The sequence below is a fragment of the Nematostella vectensis genome, chromosome 3 (genome assembly GCF_932526225.1).
Source record: "Nematostella vectensis chromosome 3, jaNemVect1.1, whole genome shotgun sequence".
NCBI lineage: Eukaryota > Metazoa > Cnidaria > Anthozoa > Actiniaria > Edwardsiidae > Nematostella > Nematostella vectensis.
This window is the reverse complement of record NC_064036.1, coordinates 5,616,694-5,635,347: the sequence shown is the minus strand read 5'-3', so window position 1 is coordinate 5,635,347 and position 18,654 is coordinate 5,616,694. Positions and strand designations below refer to the sequence as shown.

At 41.1% G+C, this 18,654-nt stretch overlaps 2 protein-coding genes across 6 annotated transcripts in view; one reads left to right on the top strand and one right to left on the bottom strand.

The window, feature by feature from the left end:
* The window catches only part of LOC5512779 (neogenin), a 46,438-nt gene extending 43,460 nt beyond the window's left edge, over nt 1-2,978 (top strand). For 2 of the 3 annotated variants that reach the window (XM_032382234.2, XM_032382235.2), the window contains one exon: nt 2,916-2,978. In XM_032382234.2, coding sequence (XP_032238125.2) covers nt 2,916-2,936 — 21 coding nt within the window. In that variant the 3' untranslated portion in view covers nt 2,937-2,978. Of the gene's footprint in view, nt 1-810; nt 943-2,915 lie in introns of all 3 variants that reach the window. The other variant, XM_032382233.2, reaches the window with a different exon arrangement.
* Nucleotides 2,979-4,020: 1,042 nt separating this feature from the next.
* Nucleotides 4,021-13,351, bottom strand: LOC125561344 (methanethiol oxidase-like). 3 transcript variants are annotated; one of them, XM_048725533.1, is made up of 11 exons: nt 13,199-13,351; nt 10,247-10,282; nt 9,523-9,686; nt 8,721-8,906; nt 8,193-8,313; nt 7,369-7,551; nt 6,643-6,821; nt 6,387-6,465; nt 5,514-5,635; nt 4,649-4,800; nt 4,021-4,381 (listed from the first exon to the last, which is right to left on the bottom strand). In XM_048725533.1, the coding sequence occupies exons 1-11, from the start codon at nt 13,206-13,208 to the stop codon at nt 4,219-4,221; spliced, it is 1,395 nt and encodes a 464-aa protein (XP_048581490.1). In that variant the 5' UTR covers nt 13,209-13,351; the 3' UTR covers nt 4,021-4,218. The 3 variants fall into 3 exon arrangements, with proteins under 3 accessions (XP_048581490.1, XP_048581489.1, XP_048581491.1); XM_048725532.1 differs by having other exon boundaries at nt 4,589-4,800; nt 13,199-13,350; XM_048725534.1 differs by lacking the exon at nt 7,369-7,551 and having other exon boundaries at nt 4,589-4,800; nt 13,199-13,350.
* Between the last annotated feature and the right edge of the window lie 5,303 nt (nt 13,352-18,654).

Genomic DNA, 18,654 nt, shown 5'->3' with positions numbered 1-18,654 from the left:
CTTGACAATTTGAAAGGAATTTGGAATTTGTAATAGCAGAACAATCTGCCAACGTGTCGCAAGCACTAGAAACCATAATTGTGCGCATTCGGGAATTACAAGATTTTAGGCGGGAAAACATTTACGCGCGCAATCGGTTATCCGGAGACTACAATATTTTAGGCGGGAAAACATTTACGCGCCTAAGCGGTCATCCGGAAACTACTTTGATATGCTGTAACTAAAGATTTTCTTTCCTAATATGATGTTTAGTGCTTACGATGAGTTTTCCGTAGGTTTTCTCATCACATCCATTTCTCTTTTACATGTTCTACCTTCTTATATTTTTCTGATTTCAATTCAACTTGACCCCGTTGTTCTTAGACAACCTTTCATCTCTCGTCCATCACCCTCTGTTTCAGCTCGTTGCATTTGCACACTTCATCGCTGTTAACAAGCTCGCTTTCTCCCATTTCCACGTGCTTTATTGTTTGCTTTCTCGCATAAGCAGGCATAAGTGTGTATCAAGTAACATCCTAGGATTTGGCGATTTAACATTTGGATGTTCTTGTTCAGTTCATTTGACAGAGCTGAGAATGAATTCGAATGAGCCATGTCACTCAAAATCTAATCCAAAGAGTAAGAACAATATGCTAGAAATTTTGAAATGCCTTTGCCTTTATTATTCAATGGGGCCTTTTTTTTACAATAGCTTGTCCATGTAAATGCCTGCTATAGACTCTACTTTCAGCCGACGTCTTGTACTGCGCGGCTGGTGATCGAGCCCGCCCCTGTTAGGGTTGATACTTACTTTTACACCTCTCCCCTCAGGGTGAAGTTGTCGCCGATCTAGACAAAGAATTAGCTGGCCTTGAAGGGCTCATGAAAGACTTGAATGAAATAACGGGCAATGATTATCTATCCTAACCTCGTCCATCTGTAATCTACATACCTCGAAATGAGGTGAGACATTTGCGCATGCGCGACATACCGCTGAGCTACTTATCGCATGCTCGCCGCCTGTTGTATAAGCCATGTTTGCATGTCATAAGAAAAACCGTGCTTGCATGGCATAAGGAAAGCTATCTTTACATGACGTAAAAAATCCTTGCACCCTAAGTGACATCACTTGCTTCTGGTTGCTGTCATTATACCAAGCGTACGCACGTCTCTCTTTCCACAAGTAAAACCCAGACGAATAAACGTTCCCCTAAGGAGGGTCGAGCCTCTTTGCTCTTTATAAACCATACTTAAACTCTTTATAAACCATTTTTAAACTCTTTATAAACCATTCGTAAACTCTTTTTAAACCATACTTTATAAACCATTTTTAAACTCTTTATAAACCATACTTTAACTCTTTATAAACCATTCTTAAACTCTTTTTAAACCATACTTTATAAACCATTCGTAAACTCTTTATAAACAATTTTTAAACTCTTTATAAACCATACTTTATAAACCATACTTTGCTCTTCTTTGGCAATGAAACGTTTGGACATGAACCTCTTCTGGTCTCTTTGAACTCTTTCTAGAATAAACCATACGTTTACCTTTGATGTTAAGACCTTTATATAACCTTAAATCCCGCTAAACGGTTTCGTTAGGTATCTTATAAACCACACTTTAATTCTTGCAAGAAAAAAAAACATACGTTTGTTAATCATTGGCGATAAGTCCCTGGCACTTCTGTAAATCACACTAAACTCCTTCTTTAGGTATCTTCTAAACTACTTGAGCCCTCTTATGCTTTTGTAATTTGGCGAGAAAATCTTTAACCTTACTCGCACTCCCTGAAATCCTGCTTAACTGTAATCTATTGTTAGTTTGCTTAGTTGTTTGGTTTCTTGTTTGTATGTCTATTCGTTTGCTTATTTGTCTTGTTTGTTTGTTCATTTGTAACGATTGTTGTAGCTGAAGTATTTGGAATAAAGATTAAAGTGATAATTACGGCCTTGTCCCAAGAAAAAGGCGTCATATAAAATTAAACTAACAATTTAACAGTAAACCCCAGTGGTCCATGGCTTATGAAAAAAGCAGTTAAAACGTACCCCCAAAAATACGATCTTGCACCCAAGCAGTTTTAAATTGATCTGAAAAATACCTTACTGCCGTTTCTAATATTCTGCGAACTCTCGCCGACATTTCTAACAATTGGCTTCTGACCTCCGTCATTCAAAGTCCTTGAAGCGGATTTATTGCCAGCACTGAAATGGCTTTAAATCCCGTCACCTCACTGCAAGCAAATGTAATTACGTTTGTTTGAGTGAAAGTAGCCAGAAGACGGTTCGGCTGTTGGAAATTGTTGACCAGAGTTCGCAAAATATTTAAAGTTGCAGTTAAGTAAGGGATAGGAGTGCAGCACGGGTTACCATGGCAACCTAAAAAAGTTAACCAATAAGGATACGAATAAAGGTGCCATGATAGAAATCTCTATGAAAAGAAGATTGGCAAACTTGAAAGCTTGGTTGCCATGGTAGCGCGCGTAGGAGAATTGTGTATTGGTCTAAAAAATCTTTTCGAGACTCGGGAGGGCAAAAACAGTTTACCCTAATTACCGTAAAAGGTCTAATAAGCCCCCTGGATTTTTTTCTGGTCCCCAAGAGGGGGAGAGGGGTGGGGGGGGGGGGGGTTATTGGATAGAGATTGTTGTTTCAAAATCCCGTTTACGCGTTTTAGACACTAGGTATTTTTGGCCCTTTCCTTTTCTCTACATTAAATAATTGCATTAAGTTTCCTTCTTAAATGTGAAAATAACCAAGAATCGCTTGTTCTATTGGACATCTGTTGCGTTTACTTTGTATGCTTAGGGTAAGGGAGGGGGGAAGGGGCAAAATAGACCTTTTTGCTTTCATGGTAGTTGTGAGCCGCGCCTTTATCCCCATGTCTGATAGATCTCTTAGGTACATACTAATAAAACATTTTTGTCAACTCAGAGCCCAGGCTACCGCGTGTAGCTTTGCCTTCGTGAACCGCCAGAAGACTGGAAATGAGCGTAATACAACAAGATGCACAGAAGTTCCAGATTAGATAATTCTTAGAAAAAGGGTTGCACCACAAGAGATTGCCCTTAGAGAGCGATGCTAGTAATAGAGTTGCGTGGTATTACTGATTTTTTTTTCCAACTCTATATTTTGTTCACGGGACCCCACTGACTTTTAAGCAAAGGTTTGCTTTTTGTTTATTTCCCAGAGAGGTAACATTCTCGGTATTTCCTCAAATATAGATAGAATGGTCCGTCTCCTGACACTAGATCAAATTATCAATCAGTGGTTGTGCAGTGATTGAGAAACGTGAGCTTAAGGAGGAATGGGTACGAGGTCTTGGTTCTTGAAGGTAAAGCAGCTTTTTTCTATGCGAATCGCTGGAATAAATTATTAGAACTTAGTGATGGGAGATGTTTGTTTAGTGCAAGAGCATTATTTCGTCAAGGTATATGTAAAAATCTTAAAATAGTCCATATTTTTAACTTTGGCAAACATAATTGTAAACAAGAAATAGATTTAATATATTTTTATCATACCTGTTTGCATGTGTGAAAACGATTTTTAGAGGAAAAGCATCAGATTACTTGTAAATAATTAGAATTACTTGAGACTTCGGTTATTATTATTGTTCATAGGCACAAATTATGTTTATTAGGGGTTCTATTTGGTTTTTATTTTTGTTTGAAATTGGTAATGATGTTTACTCTTATATCATTCAAGGGACATATTTTGAGCAGTAAATTATACAATATTGAGAAGAGGTTTCAAGCTTTGGTATTGTGATTATATTTTCAGTAGAGCGTATCTTTTGATTAATCAAGTTTATTTTATGTTCGAAGCTTCGTTAGTCAGAGATATCGAGAGATAGCTTAGAAAGGAATCACTCTTAGCCTGCGTGCAGCCAGAAATAGTTCCATTATTAATCATGAAACTATTTCCGGCTGGACGCAGGCTAGGAATCTCTTAGACACTGAATTCTTAGACAGGGAAATTTCTTAGACAGGGAATCTCTGAGACAGGAAATGTCTAATATGTTTAAAATACCACCAATTCATGGCAGTTAAAGTTTAATTTTAATTTGAAACCTCTTAGTTTTAAACATCGCTTTTTCCCGAGACCAAGAGAAGAGACATTTATGATCTAGAAAAAGGACCTGTTTTTTACCCAATATTTTATTCCCACGCTTTTTAAAAAGCTATTCATATAAAAGTTTCTTATCTAGTCCATTATCCAGTTTGTTGCGTTATCGTGTCTAGAGCCAAATGTCCGAGGAGCAGTCACCCCCAGGATAACGGACCTCGTGGGCCAGGGTGGGACCATCCGGTTCCTCGCCAAAGTCCACCAAGAAGTCTTTGTTGAGCATCATACCACCGTTTACATGGTCCACATCGACCACGAGCAGCATAGCGCCTTTTCTGTAAATAGACACGATAGTTAGGGGGTAATAAAATAAGTTTGGTTTATATGGCAACGGCAATGATGATTATGATTGTTGTCATTATCATCACCACCATCATCATTACTCTCATCGTCGTCATCACCACCACAACCACCATAATCGTCGTTGTTGCTGTTATTGTTGTTATTATTACAACCGTATTAGCGAGAAGGTCCCTACATACTTAACTAACTCCGGGTAAAACTGTTTGTCCCAATTGCTGTATAGTGAGGTAGTGACATACAGCCGCTTGCCGTCCAGGCTGAGTTGAATCATCTGCGGTCCTCCCTCCACCTTCTTTCCCTTCACGTAACACTCCATGGGCGCCTCTTGCAGGTCGTCATCAGGAATCATCTTCACGGCGCTGTTACGCGTCATGCTGCCACCAATGAAAAGCTGACGACAATAAAAGTCGATATCAGCTTTTTTTTTTATAATCTACAGGATCACGGGTGGCCCAGTGTGTTAGCGCGTCAGCGTATGGGGCCTCTCACTTCAGCTGAAACGGGTTCGATTCCCGGTTGAGACATGGATGGTATCTTTCTGTTTCTCGGCCTTATATTTGAGCTTGTGTTTCTCAATTCTCAAGGAATTGACGTTCTTAATATATAATAGGATTTAAAATGTGAAGCGCTTAGAACATGGTTTGTATAAGCGCTATATAAATGCTATATTTATTTTTTATTATTTATTTTTACATGTAACCACTGAGTCCTAATATGGGGCCGCTAAGCAGGGGAGTTAAAAGGAGAAGATTGAAAATGATGTGCTGAGACAGAATGTCTCGAGAATGTCTCTGTAATGTAATGTAGCCATGATATGAGCACCCGAGAGAAAAAAAGATAGGAAGCAGGCGCGCACACAGGGCCAAAAAGTGGGTCTTTCCTTACTATGCTTTTTGCATATGATACCTATGAACCCCCCCCCCCCCCCCCCCCTCGGCCAATCCTGGGTACGCGGCCTGGGAAGGCCTAAAGCAACTTGGAGAAGGACCGTGGAGAAGGAGAGGGAATAGGGGGGTGGCGGACATGGAAGGGGGTGCGGCTAAAAGCAACCTCTTTCAAATTTCCACTCAAGACTAATTAAAACAATGACAGAAAACACCTCACCCTTCCAGTTAGCTTAGGGTTCCTGGGATCTGTGATGTCGTACTGTCTCAGATCTCCCTGAAGCCAGTTACTGAAGTACAGGTACTTGTCATCCAGAGAGATCAAGATATCCGTGATAAGACCTGGGAACAGGGAGGTTATACTTCAATTCACAAGCTCTTGTTTCTTGTGACTATCATAAATTTTAATGTCTTATTTCATTAAGGTTTCCATATGATCGAACTCAAGAACACACGATCGCAGCTGATTTGACCGTACGATCGCAGCTTATTTGACCGTACTATCGCAACCAATCGCAAAGTGGTTTCTATATGATCACACTGTGTGCGATTGAGCGCATTCAATCGCACACGCACTTAATCGCACACGGTCGCACAGCGGCGTAGCCAGGATTTTTAGCATGAGGGAGCCCAAAAGGCCCTTTTAGGGCATTTTCTCCTGTATTTTAGATAATGTCTCATACATCTGCTGTATTTTTGGCTGCTTGAAGGGGGGCCCGGGCCCCCTGGGCCACCCCCTGGCTACGCCCCTGTCGCAGGATGAGTTTCTATATGATGGTATCTGCGATCGTACGCGACCGAATGCGATCATATGGAAACAAACCTTTAAAGGCGCTAAATCATCATTTGCGCATCGATTATAGGCATTGAACTTTCCATTTAGCCATGTTCCATTTCAGCCATGATAAGGATTTAATTTTTTGTGAACCGCAAACATTTCAGGTGAATGACCAAGTGAACGACAAATATTTGTGTTGGCCTCTTACGCTAGGACCTTGCTCTCCTGTTGGAGCAGATGTTTAGTAAATCGTGGCCCACGAAAAACCGAATAGCAAGCCCCTTTAAAAGTAGTTTCCTCTCGTATGCATCTTACCAGGCATTTCCGGTAGGACCCAGCCCTCTACTTTCTTGGGCGGCACAGTGATAACGGTTTCGTGGCTCCAAGAGTTGTCCTAAATCAAACACAAATCAATAAACTGTTTCAATAAAGCTTTCTCATCCACCACAGATCAAGTAACATGTTAGAGGCTCTTGCATGGAAAAATGAAAAATGGGACATATATATTATACTGTAACAAAAGAACGGCACGCTTTTGCGCCTCCACACGTTTTGACTGCTATCCTCCTACCGGGGTTTTGAAGAGCCTGACGATAGTTGAGCTGAGGGCACAGCCAGTAAATCCCTGTGGTTGACTGGGGTCGTGCAGGAATCTGATCTCCAAGGGAATAGTACCGAATCCCAAATCCATGGTTTGGACTTTCTCGTGTGTGGTCCAGTCCCAAACGTGAACGTGGGAGCCGAACTTGTCTACAAATAGAAAAATAGCCATGGCGGGTTTAATAATTCATTTGTCTTGTATCTACTCTCCTCCTTTCATTTTGACCCGTCCCAGATGTTTGTACTCCTTACTAGGTCTTACAGATAGAGGTCCTTCAATGAAGTATCCTGCCCCGCGCGTTCAAACATTCTTCAACTCCTCTCTTACCATCCGATGTTATAACTGACTTCAAGTTACCCTCCAGAAAAAGCCTAGAACCATCCTGCGCTCGCGCTAAACCCCAACTGAAAGCCCCCCCCCTCCATCTGCACCCTAACTCCCTCATACTTACTCGAAGTTAGATCTTCCAGATAAAATTCCCGACTGAAAGCCCCCCCCCCCTCCATCTGCACCCTAACTCTCTCATACTTACTCGAAGCTAGATCTTCCAGATAAAATCCCCGACTGAAAGCCCCCCCCTCCATCTGCACCCTAACTCTCTCATACTTACTCGAAGTTAGATCTTCCAGATAAAATCCCCGACTGAAAGCCCCCCCCCCCCCCCCTCCATCTGCACCCTAACTCTCTCATACTTACTCGAAGTTAGATCTTCCAGATAAAATCCCCGACTGAAAGCCTCCGGGGCGCCCCACTCGGTGCTCATGAGGACGTTATGTCGAGGCTGGTACCAAAAGTCGTAACCCATAGGTACACCGACATTATCCCTCTCCCACTGACCCTTTACATGGAACGTCTCGCCGTCCAGGAGAATGAACCCACCTAAAAAATAAGAGGAAAAAATAAAATACTTGGTTTATCAGGGGCGGACCCAAGGGTTTTTTAGAGAGGGGATTGCAGAGAGATTTTCTAGGTTGGATTCTTAGGTTTGCAAAACAATCAAACAAGAACAAAAAAAAAAAAAAACGGGAAGGTGATTTAATATTTGTGAAATTATATGTTCCTCACACAGAGGTGACCAGGGGGGGATGCTATCCCCGCAGTCCTACCCATAGATCCTCCGCAATTGTTGCTATTTTGTTGTTGATATTGTTATTTTCGTTGTTGTGCCTACTGTTGCTCGTCTGTTGCAGTGTCAGGCTAGTCATTTGCAACCACTCCTTTGTTATTGTTTATCATTGAAAGTACAGAGGTTAATTCGTAAGAAAACAATCTACGAATGAAGTCTGATACGTGATTGACAATATTTGATTGAAAATATCTTGGTTACTCGCTTGAATAAGCCGATGGATTCGACATCGAGTGAGAGCAAAAAATGGCGGCGCGATAGGCCGTCTTTAAAGCAGTGTTTCTGCAGTTGATGTCACAATTTTTCTTCTCACATACTATATAAGACAGCGGGGTGTAGCGGTGCCAGCAAGGCTGCTGGTATTGACGCTGTTCACAGGGGACTTATTGCTAACCTCTGGCTTTGCCGTCTGCTGTCCCGAGTGTACTGATCATCACCTCACCGCTACCCAGGCAGTGAGTTGTATGAAGGTTTGCGGCCCCGGTCTTGGCAAATACTTCCTCTGGTTCAACAATCTTAGAATGAAACGCACGAGTGAGAGAGTGGACGGAGGGAACGGGCGGAAATGAATTACAGGATTGGCGGAGAAGATCAACAAGTGAAAATGACTAATGAGGGCGTAGGGCGCATGCAGAGAAAAACGTTACTGATCACGGAACGGTAAGACAAAAATGGCACCAATTTTCATGTTTTAAAAGCTATTTACGAGCAATTGTCCATATGATACATTATAAATCACGCGACATTTCATCTTTTTTTTAATATCCAAAAGATTACAATTATGAGTGTGTGTCTGAGTGAGTAAATACTGCTTCTGAAGATGATACCACGGCAAACCTTCCCCAATAATGGACCAGCGTTTCCCAGTATTCGACATGACAAATAAAAATATCATTTACCATATTTGGAGTAAGACACTCACCCTATGAATTCTGGGAGCACGTGGGTTTGTGGACACGTCGATAACGTAAACACGTGACGAAATGAGGCCGGGCATGATCAGTCGGTTTCGGCTCTTGCTAGGGTCTCCATAGCAACTACTGCACGCGTTCCAGCCGGTATGGTGCAACTCATCTCCGATGTACGGCATGGGAAGCCTGTGGATCACCTAAGGATGATGTGATGATGACGACAGAGACACCGGAATTCAAAGGGGAAATACAAAACCTTTTTATTAGAGCTATTTAGAGTCGAAAATAGGATACAATCAGATAATGACGGCTTCAAGGGAAGCGCACTTCAAGCTAAATCAATCAATCTTGTTTTGAAAACTGTCGTTTCTTTTTAGCTCACTCGGTCAATTCCTTATAAGGACATTACATACCATTTAGAAGTTCGCTTCAATGATGTTTTCGCTTTTTTTGTCGCCCCACAACTGTGTACGTCGCGAATTTCGACATAAACTTGCCGGAATTCGTGATTTTGCAGGCCGCCATTTTGAAATAGGCCCAGACCCTAGCGTTTTAGAACATCATAGGTATCCCGCGCGCTTTTGGACCATTTAGAAAAACGGCTGCCATTGATTGATATAGGAACCAGAAAGGGCTTGACCCTGGGTTTAGTAAAAACGAAGTAGAGAATTCAACTTGAAACAAAAACACAACAGACGGTCAATAGTTAAAAAGTTCATTTCCAGTGTATTTATGTGAAACATCTAAGATAATGGTAAAATGCTGGTGATATGACGTATGTGCAGCTGATGGTTCATGAATCCTTGTGGCTACCTGACTGTATGTTGGCGAGGTGGGGTCCACGTCAACAGTGGCGAGGTAGTCCGGTTTGTTGATAGGTGTGTTGTTATGGATACACGGCAGGTACACGATCTGTTCACGTGGCCCACTCATGGCGGCTATGGGCGTGGCATATCCAGGTCCACATTTGCAGTGCCCTGTTAAACCATGGGTAGGGTCACCTTCTGGTGCGTTTGTCACGCAATTCAATTGGTTCGTATGTGGATCTCTGTCCGTCCGTCTGTCCCTTCATCTATCTGACTTTTATTGTTTATCTGTCTGTCCGTCAGCAAATATTACAATAATAAAGGTCTGTTTATTGCTGAGTGACATGAGTCCCCTTGTAGCTTAAGATTTCAGGGTCAGACAAAAACCAGCGTGAACTTTACACACACAAGATCACTCAGACTTTTTCTCCTCTAGTTGCAGCACGTCGGTTGGAATTTGATTGTGTACGTTTGAGAAAATGAGTTTATAATAAGGTGAGTTAGATTTATATTTTTAGAGATGTTTTAAGAGATCTTGTCTAAGGCGCTCCGAGCTTCCAAAATTTCGATCTAGTGTCTATCTGTTCGTCTGTCTGCCTGCCCCCCCCCCCCCCCCGTTTCTCCTTGCGTCCGTCTGACTTGTGTCTGTCTGTCTGTCTGTCTGTCTGTCCGTCTGCCTGTCTTTCTTTTCGTCTTTTCATCCGCTTTGCTTTAAGTTGCGGTTTACTTACCCGCGTTGTTACGGACCCTGTTTTGAGCAGCACTCACTGAAAGGAAAACAAAAATTTTGGAATACTCATAATGCTTAGAAAAATAATTATTGTTATAGGTGACTGTTACTCTTCGTTGTAAATGAAAAAGTTAGAACGAATTCATATACTAAACAGCCCGATTTATTAGAACGTGTTCAGTCTGATTTAGAAAATTCTAGGTTCTTATATGCTGGTGTTAAGTGAGAAGTGGAAAGCTGGAAGTCATCTATATTATAATCTATTAACATGTAAGTATTAAATACCTCGGAAAGGCGGTAGTTTCTTGGTGTTACGGAGCACCAAAAACACAATGGAACAAAAGCCAAAAACAAAGAACGAGACAATGAAATATAGTACACAGGCCTTGAGCACCAAAAACAAAGCTCTCCGTAACACCAAGGAATACCCGGAAAGGCTCATAAAATATCAGAGTCCCCCCTTTCTAGGAGTCCCCCTTTAAGTGGTTAAATAGTTTCGGAGCCCAACCTTTTCCCTTTACCCCGTTAGAGTTAGAGCGCTCCCTTAGTGCCGCGATTGTTGTGAGATCTTTATAAGAATAGAGACTATTTATTTTCGTCTTTTGCTTTGTTACAATTTACATTATGTTCAGTGGGCTCAGTGAAGCGAACATGACGAAATCACGAAATATTTTCACCAGTTCCCTGTTATTTTTCAATATCTTTGCAACATTTCTAAGCGCGTCACAAAGCAAGGCGCATGTGAGCATTCAAACGAGGTAGAAAAACACTCGAAAAACAACCACATTCCACAGTCCTCCCAAGCGATATTGTAAAATTGGAATGAAATGGAATGAGGACGGAATCGCTTGAGGTGTTGAAGTACTCTATTTACAATGTAGAGAGAAAGAAGAAAATTAACCAGAATCTTTTAAAGGATCGTATATTTAATTTGCCAGATTTTAAAGCTCCAAATCCCAAATAATTATTTCTGTATCAGGTGAAGGATACGACATCCTGACCTTGCCATGTGCTATGGTGCAAATAGTTTTTGCCGAGTCATTGCAAAGTTGTTGTTCCTTGTTGTATAGCAGGTAATCGTTGGTTCCTGTGCAATTGTCCGTACATCAAAAAGCTAATCCTATACCTCCTGCGTGAAGCAAAACTCGACATTACCCGCTTCCTGTTCCATATTAAAAATCCTTTCAAGGGGGGATTTAACTTAGATACAATATCAGTAATATGGTTCGATTGTAATATATTGCCCCATAATATTGCCCCATAATCTAATCCTGCTCAAAGTTGAGTTGTCGTTCAGATGAGTCGCAGAACCAATTGGAAATGCTGTTAAAGAGCCTGTTTACTCTTTATAAAAGTGGGGAATTATTGCTCTCGAAATCACGGCTTAGCTATCTCTCTCTATATATATATGGGTGCCTCAAATGGGGATTGCTATTATCAAAATCATTATTACATAGCATTTACGAGTAACAAAAACAATCCATCAAAGCTACCAAATCTAAGCACCAGAAAAAAAACAATCATACGAAGACAATAGTCAAATGAAGCGAATAGGCGACATTACTAAAAAGAGCAACCGTTGGAACCGGCGGAACTAATGCAACCAGCATATTTTGAGTGAGGGGCGAAGGGGGATATAGGGATAGTGATGTCATACGAGGATTACGATTTATTTTCGAAAAATCTGTTTATTTTATTTATAACGGTAAAGATATAAAATATATCGAATAAGTCAACGCGAAAGCAACGGACTACTTGAAATAAGTCCTTTTCTTTACGATTTATCCTAACCGAAAATGCGGCATCTAAGCGAGCAAATACAATTACAGATACAAATATACAACAGCACCAGCTTAGTAGCCTCTGGACTCGTCACGCTCGTGTTAGCCCCATCAAACACCACATAGCACCGTGACGAATCCAGGACGACTGAGAGTTTACAAACACGTAGAAATTGTTAAATAGGGTGATACGTTCGTGAGCGCTTGTTTTACAGTATGTTTTTTGTTACTTATCCGGAACTTTCATCGGAAATTTTTGACAAATTGCATATGACAGAGTGTCCAATGTGCGTGAAATAACGTAGCACATTTGAGTGGTCAATGATGAGCCTTTACCTTCTAAAAAGTATTATGGCAAACTACCAGTCCGTTAACAATATTATTATTTAAGGATTAAAGCCGCATTGTCACCAGTTTACTTCAGGAGGTCCGACGGAAACCTCAACCGTTAAAAGACAAAAGAATCTATTAGAATCCGAGATATTTAACAGGCCAACCGCTCTAAATTATCAATCACATCCTTAAAGAAACTTCCAATAGACACACTGCTTTCAATATTTTGAAATATTTTTCGCGTTTTCCGTTAAAAATCATCGAATATTGTTAGGTAATCGACCGGAAGTAAACTGGTGACAATGCGGCTATAAGAATAAATCTTAATTCTTATATAACACTCCTTCCCCTATACCCCCCTTAACGGTTCCGCCGGTTCTGCTTTTTAGTAATGCCGATGAATAGGCAAATCGAGGCAATTGTGCCTCAGTTGCGATCCACAGAAAAAAGAAGTAATCATGTCTCTATAAAAATCTTCTCATTATTTGCCATATTGCCCCTGTCATGAATGCTTATCACAAATTATTGTCATTTTGCTAACTGAAAGTTTGTTTTGGCCTACAACTCTTTGATTTGATGTTTTAACGCTTCATCGCCTCGAAATGCCTCTGAAAACTTACCATGCATTTATCTTTCCATACGATATACGTTAGAGTACAACAAGACTAGAGAGATCCGATTCACAAAGCTAATCGACTTTAGAATTATATAAAATTGGTACAGCTCTTTCAATATGTGACTATGAGTTTATAACAACTTTGCCATAAGGTCCTGCCGTATAACTATAATGAACTTTAGTTGCAAAGATTATGATCTATAACAAGAATAATCTTACTCACCTTTACTCATAATATCGGGGTTTCTCTGCGCGGAAGAGGTTTATTTACGAGGCCCTGGTAAGCGCGACCGTGTATGAAAGCGTGCGATCCCTGCTAAGTCATGAAGGTATAACGAGATAGCAACTTTGCATTTCATGGGCGACTCAGCCGAAGCAGTCTGCATTTTTGGTGAACAATGGAAGCAATTTTAATTACAATGCACCATTGTCTTCTGTGTTATGGTCTACGAACTCGTTATGAACAATTATTCTACAAACTTCCCGGTGGAATCTTCAAAGACGTGGGAAGACAAAGAGGTCCAAGGGAAGAATTTTGTATTATTCAAACTCGACGGCCTCTTTTCAATTGGTGTTACGGTCTGGAGATATTGAGCAAAACCCCGGCCCAACGAAAAGTGGACAAATGAAGCATGGCATCGGAAGTAAACAAAGAACAACTGGGAATATACATAAGGTTCCCGCAAGCCTTAAATGCGATAATTGTGAAAAGACTATTAGGAAAAACCAGAAGAGCGTCGCCTGTGAGGTTTGTTTTGGTCAACAACACATAAAATGCACTGAACTGAACGTTAAATGCGTAAATGCAACATGGACATGTCCTAAATGCACCCTTTCTGTCCTCCCTTTCTACAACATTGCATCTATCGATACGTCATTTGAAGAGATGGACAGCAATTCAGCTTATGACTCCACTCAACTCATCTCTGAGACTCTGAAGGAACACTCTAACAATCTCAGTATAATGCATTTTAATACCCAGAGCATGCTTTCATCCTTCAATGAATTTCAAGTTCTAGTTTCACAGCTCCCAATGGATATCATCACAATGAGCGAAACTTGGCTCAAGGACAACTCCGCCCTCCTGGATTACGCTGCTTTGCCTGGTTACACAGCTCTATTTCGAAACCGCGAGAGCACACGCGGCGGTGGCGTTGGAGCCTACATTAGCGAGTCAATTCAATATAAACGTAGGAAGGACATTGAGAAACTTCAACCTGACATGGAGCATTTATGGATCGAAGTTCAAGGGCATAATAAGCATAGCAAAGCGTTGATTGGTGTCATCTATAGATCAGAACGCGTTGGACTGTGTCCAGCTGACTGGCTGGATGCTTTTGAATCATTGCTGGCCCACCTTACTATCTCTTGGGATGGATTACTTTACGTGACTTGGCGACACAAACGTCGACTTATTGCCGCCCTTATGCAAATATGCACAGAAGTAGCAATCCATTCTTGACGCTGTCGGATGTTATCAACATGTAACAAAACCGACTCGTATTACACGCATCTCAACAACTCTCATTGATCATATTATTACTAATAGGCAGAATTGCATAAATGCCACTGATGTAATTCCTGGGTGGTCAATAAGTGATCATGAAGGCATATTTGCATGCGTTAATGTGCGAATACCTCGGTATCAACCACGACACAAATGGATTAGATTGGAGAAAAATCTCGATGCAAATGAGTTTGTTAAGGACTGTGCTACTTTACCTCTGTCTGTTATTTACGGTCTAGATTCACCGGACGACATGGTGCAGGGATTTAACACCCTTTTTACCGAGTGCATCGAAAGACATGCTCCCCATAGGAGGATAAAGGTCACACGCCCCCCTGCTCCTTGGATGGACTGCGATGAAATACGGGAACTGCAAGCGAAGCGCGACAAATTGATGCGTGAAGCCCATACTAAGAACACAGTTGATTCCTGGGTTGCCTTTAGATCAATACGCAACAGGATTAAATCTGTAATAAATAAGTCTAAACGGGCATTCATAACTAACGCACTCTCTTCCAAACGACCTAAAGACGTGTGGAGAGTTATACATCGTATTCTCAACCCCAGTCCCAAACCTCTTCAAGCGGACCCAGACAAACTGAATAGGTTCTTTGTTACAACCAATGAAAGGACATTAGGCACTAAGGCTGACGATCGATCAGGCCTTATTGAACTTGTTAACAACTTTGTTGAGGATCCATTGCCCTCCCGTCCACCTTTCAAATTACGATGTGTTTCTAAACAAGAAGTTGAACAGGAAATTAACAAGCTACGCTCTGATACGTCAACTGGCGTGGACCAGATACCAGTGAAATTTGTAAAGCTGGCTAAGGAACATATCTCTGGTCCTATCACACACATAATTAACAAATGCATCTTGACATCAAATTTTCCTAAACTTTGGAAGATAGCAAGAATTTCTCCAATTCCAAAAGTTAATGAGCCTCTCTGTGATGCCGATCACCGTCCCGTGTCTATTCTACCAACACTATCTAAACTCATGGAACGCTTAGTTCTCCATCAGCTTGTTACACACATAAATGGTGAAGCTCTTCTCTGTCCAACCATATCAGGATTCCGCAAAGGCCATTCGACATCTAGTGTTTTGTTAGGAATCCGTGACGCCCTCTTACGTGCGTGTAGTAGGGGAGAGGTGACGCTTATGGTTTGTGCAGATTACAGTAAAGCGTTTGATACTGTTCAGTTTAAGTCTGTCCTTATGAAGATGCACTGTCTGGGCTTCTCAAAGGAGTTTCTACTATGGATGGTCAATTACCTTACGGATCGAAAACAGATGGTGCAAATAGATGACAGAAAGTCAGACATGGAAACAGTGGAATTCGGAGTCCCTCAGAGTTCTATCCTTGGTCCGGTTATCTCTAATCTCTATGTTGCGGATCTCCAGTCTGAACTACAGTGTGACTGTTTTCAGTACGCGGACGATACCACTTTTTACGTCCACTCAAAGCCCAGTGATTTGGATACATCAGCAGCTCAAATAAACAAAATCATGGCAAACCTGAAGGACTATTCCAAGACCAGTAATTTGGCTCTGAATCCTTCCAAAACAAACTGGATGCTTATCTCTACGCCTCAAATGGCACGTTATCATAACTTAGAAGATCGGAATCTTGCTATTGTCTGTGGAGATTCTGTGCTAGAAAGAATTTCATGCACCAAGCTATTGGGTGTCCATGTGGATCAACATCTCTCCTGGAAAACACACGTAGACTCTTTGTTAAGCTCATCATATGGGACTTTATCTATGCTACGTCGACTAAAAAATCTGGCACCCTTCCATGTAAGGAAACATCTAGCAGAGAGTTTAGTCCTCTCAAAACTTAATTACGCCTGCATGGTATTCCATCCTCTGCCTGCATATCAGGAAAAGCGACTTCAACGCCTGCAGAATTCCTGTGCTGGATTCGTAATCAAGAAATTTGCTGGGTTGGAAGACGTCATTAAATTAAACTGGCTTCCAGTTAAAGAGAACGTGAAATTTAATATATTAAAACTTGCTCACAAATCTTTATACAATAATAGCTTTCCTGAATATTTAAGACTAAGTGTTCGCAATGATACTGGATATAACTTGAGGTCATCAGCTGCTCCTGTTTTCTCAATTCCTAGAGAATCTGGAACTTTCCAACACTCAGCTGCCACTCTTTTTAATAAACTTCCACCATCGCTTAGGAACACTTCGGACTACAATGCTTTTTGTAGGAACATTAAGAAGGACTTAAGACAGTCACTTTGAATACACGTTTAATCGACATTTTATATACATATTCTTAAATTGCATATAGATATTATAACTTAGAACTTACTATATTAGAATTTTTTTTTTATCAGTAGTGTATATTGTTAATTGTAAGTATCTTACAGAAGAAGAGCCTCTTAATTGTTGGAATCTGTAATAAACCATTATTATTATTATTATTATTATTATTATTATTATTATTATTATTATTATTATTATTATTATTATTATTATTATTATTATTATTATTATTATTATTATTATCATGTCACTAAACAAATGATTGACAGGTGACGCGCTCACACAATATCCCACCCGGACCGATATATCAATATAAGCTGTTATAGGTTCTTAATTTTAAAGAAATTATAAAAACTTTCAAATTTAAGAATTAAAAAAACGATACCACAAGAATGAGAAATGTGTACATATACTTTCTTGTTTTATACTAGTCTGCTTGCAGGCGGTACTTGGTGTCATCATTGCGGAAAACCCGCAGGGCGTCCGTTTTTGCGCTCGCCACCAGGAACCACGCAGCTTAAAATACAAGATGGCGCCCGATCACCGAACGGAGAGGGTTTTCCGCGATAATAACACCGAGTACCGCCTGCTAGCAGGCTAGTTTTATACTGAATCAATGACACTATCACTATTAAGAGCAACTAAGCACTAGTTTTGTATAAAAACCGGTTTCCATCACGAATAGTCATTTATCATAACGAAATGTTTGCAAGGTCAAAGTGGTGGTGACAGGGATAAAAAATCCGTGTGCATTTACCCAAAATAACTGAACTACTTCAAATAACGTTAATTTTTATCCTAATCGTGTAGAAATATATATCTCTAGTAATCTATAGTGGTATAAATTCCTTTTTTTCTAAAGTACATATTTTTTTCGTGATTTTGATGATTTGGGAGCTCTGTGGTTTTTCATACAAGCCTTGTATGGGAAATTCAAGCCCGTTTTTAGGGTTGCCTGCTCCGACTTTTTCTTAGACTTTTAGAATGTTATAGAGGGGTATTTTCTGTGCAAGAAACCGTTAAAAAAACCTTGTGTTGCAATTAGTCCGATGTTGCGCCCCTTTTTGACGGCAAGCGCCGCCTTGTGCAACGAGTCCATCGGCTGCGAGACAGGCTGTATACAGGCTACCCGGTTTGCTTTTTTCGGAAATAGGGATTTCGTGTTATTGGGATTCCTGTGGCACCCCGGGAAAGATGAAGACGCTGGGTGAAGCGCTTCGCTCGCCTCCTGGTCCACTTTACTTGGGTCGCTAGTGTTCACTCCGAGCGCCTGTGTACAAGCTAATACATCAAAGCATATGGACTACTACTCCACTAGTACATAAATATACCCAGAGGAAGTCTAGGGGTGAATATATATACTCTTTAGATTGATATTAACTATCTATAAAACACAGACTACAATACCTTCGCATAACCAGTGTTACCATGAACCCTGCCCTGCTTAGCCAGTGTTACCTGGACCTTGCCCTGGATAACCAGTGTTGCCTGGACCTTGCCCTGGATAACCAGTGTTACTTGGACCTTGCCCTGGATATACAGTGTTACCTGGACCTTGCCCTGGTTAGCCAGTGTTACCTGGACCTTGCCCTGGTTAGCCAGTGTTACCTGGATAACCAGTGTTACCTGGACCTTGCCCTGGTTAGCCAGTGTTACCTGGATCTTGCCCTGGATAACCAGTGTTACCTGGACCTTGCTCTGGTTAGCCAGTGTTACCTGGATCTTGCCCTGGATAACCAGTGTTACCTGGACCTTGCCCTGGTTAGCCAGTGTTACCTGGACCTTGCCCTGGACAACCAGTGTTACCTGGACCTTGCCCTGGTTAGCCAGTGTTACCTGAACCCTGCCCTGGACAACCAGTGTTACCTGGACCTTGCCCTGGACAACCAGT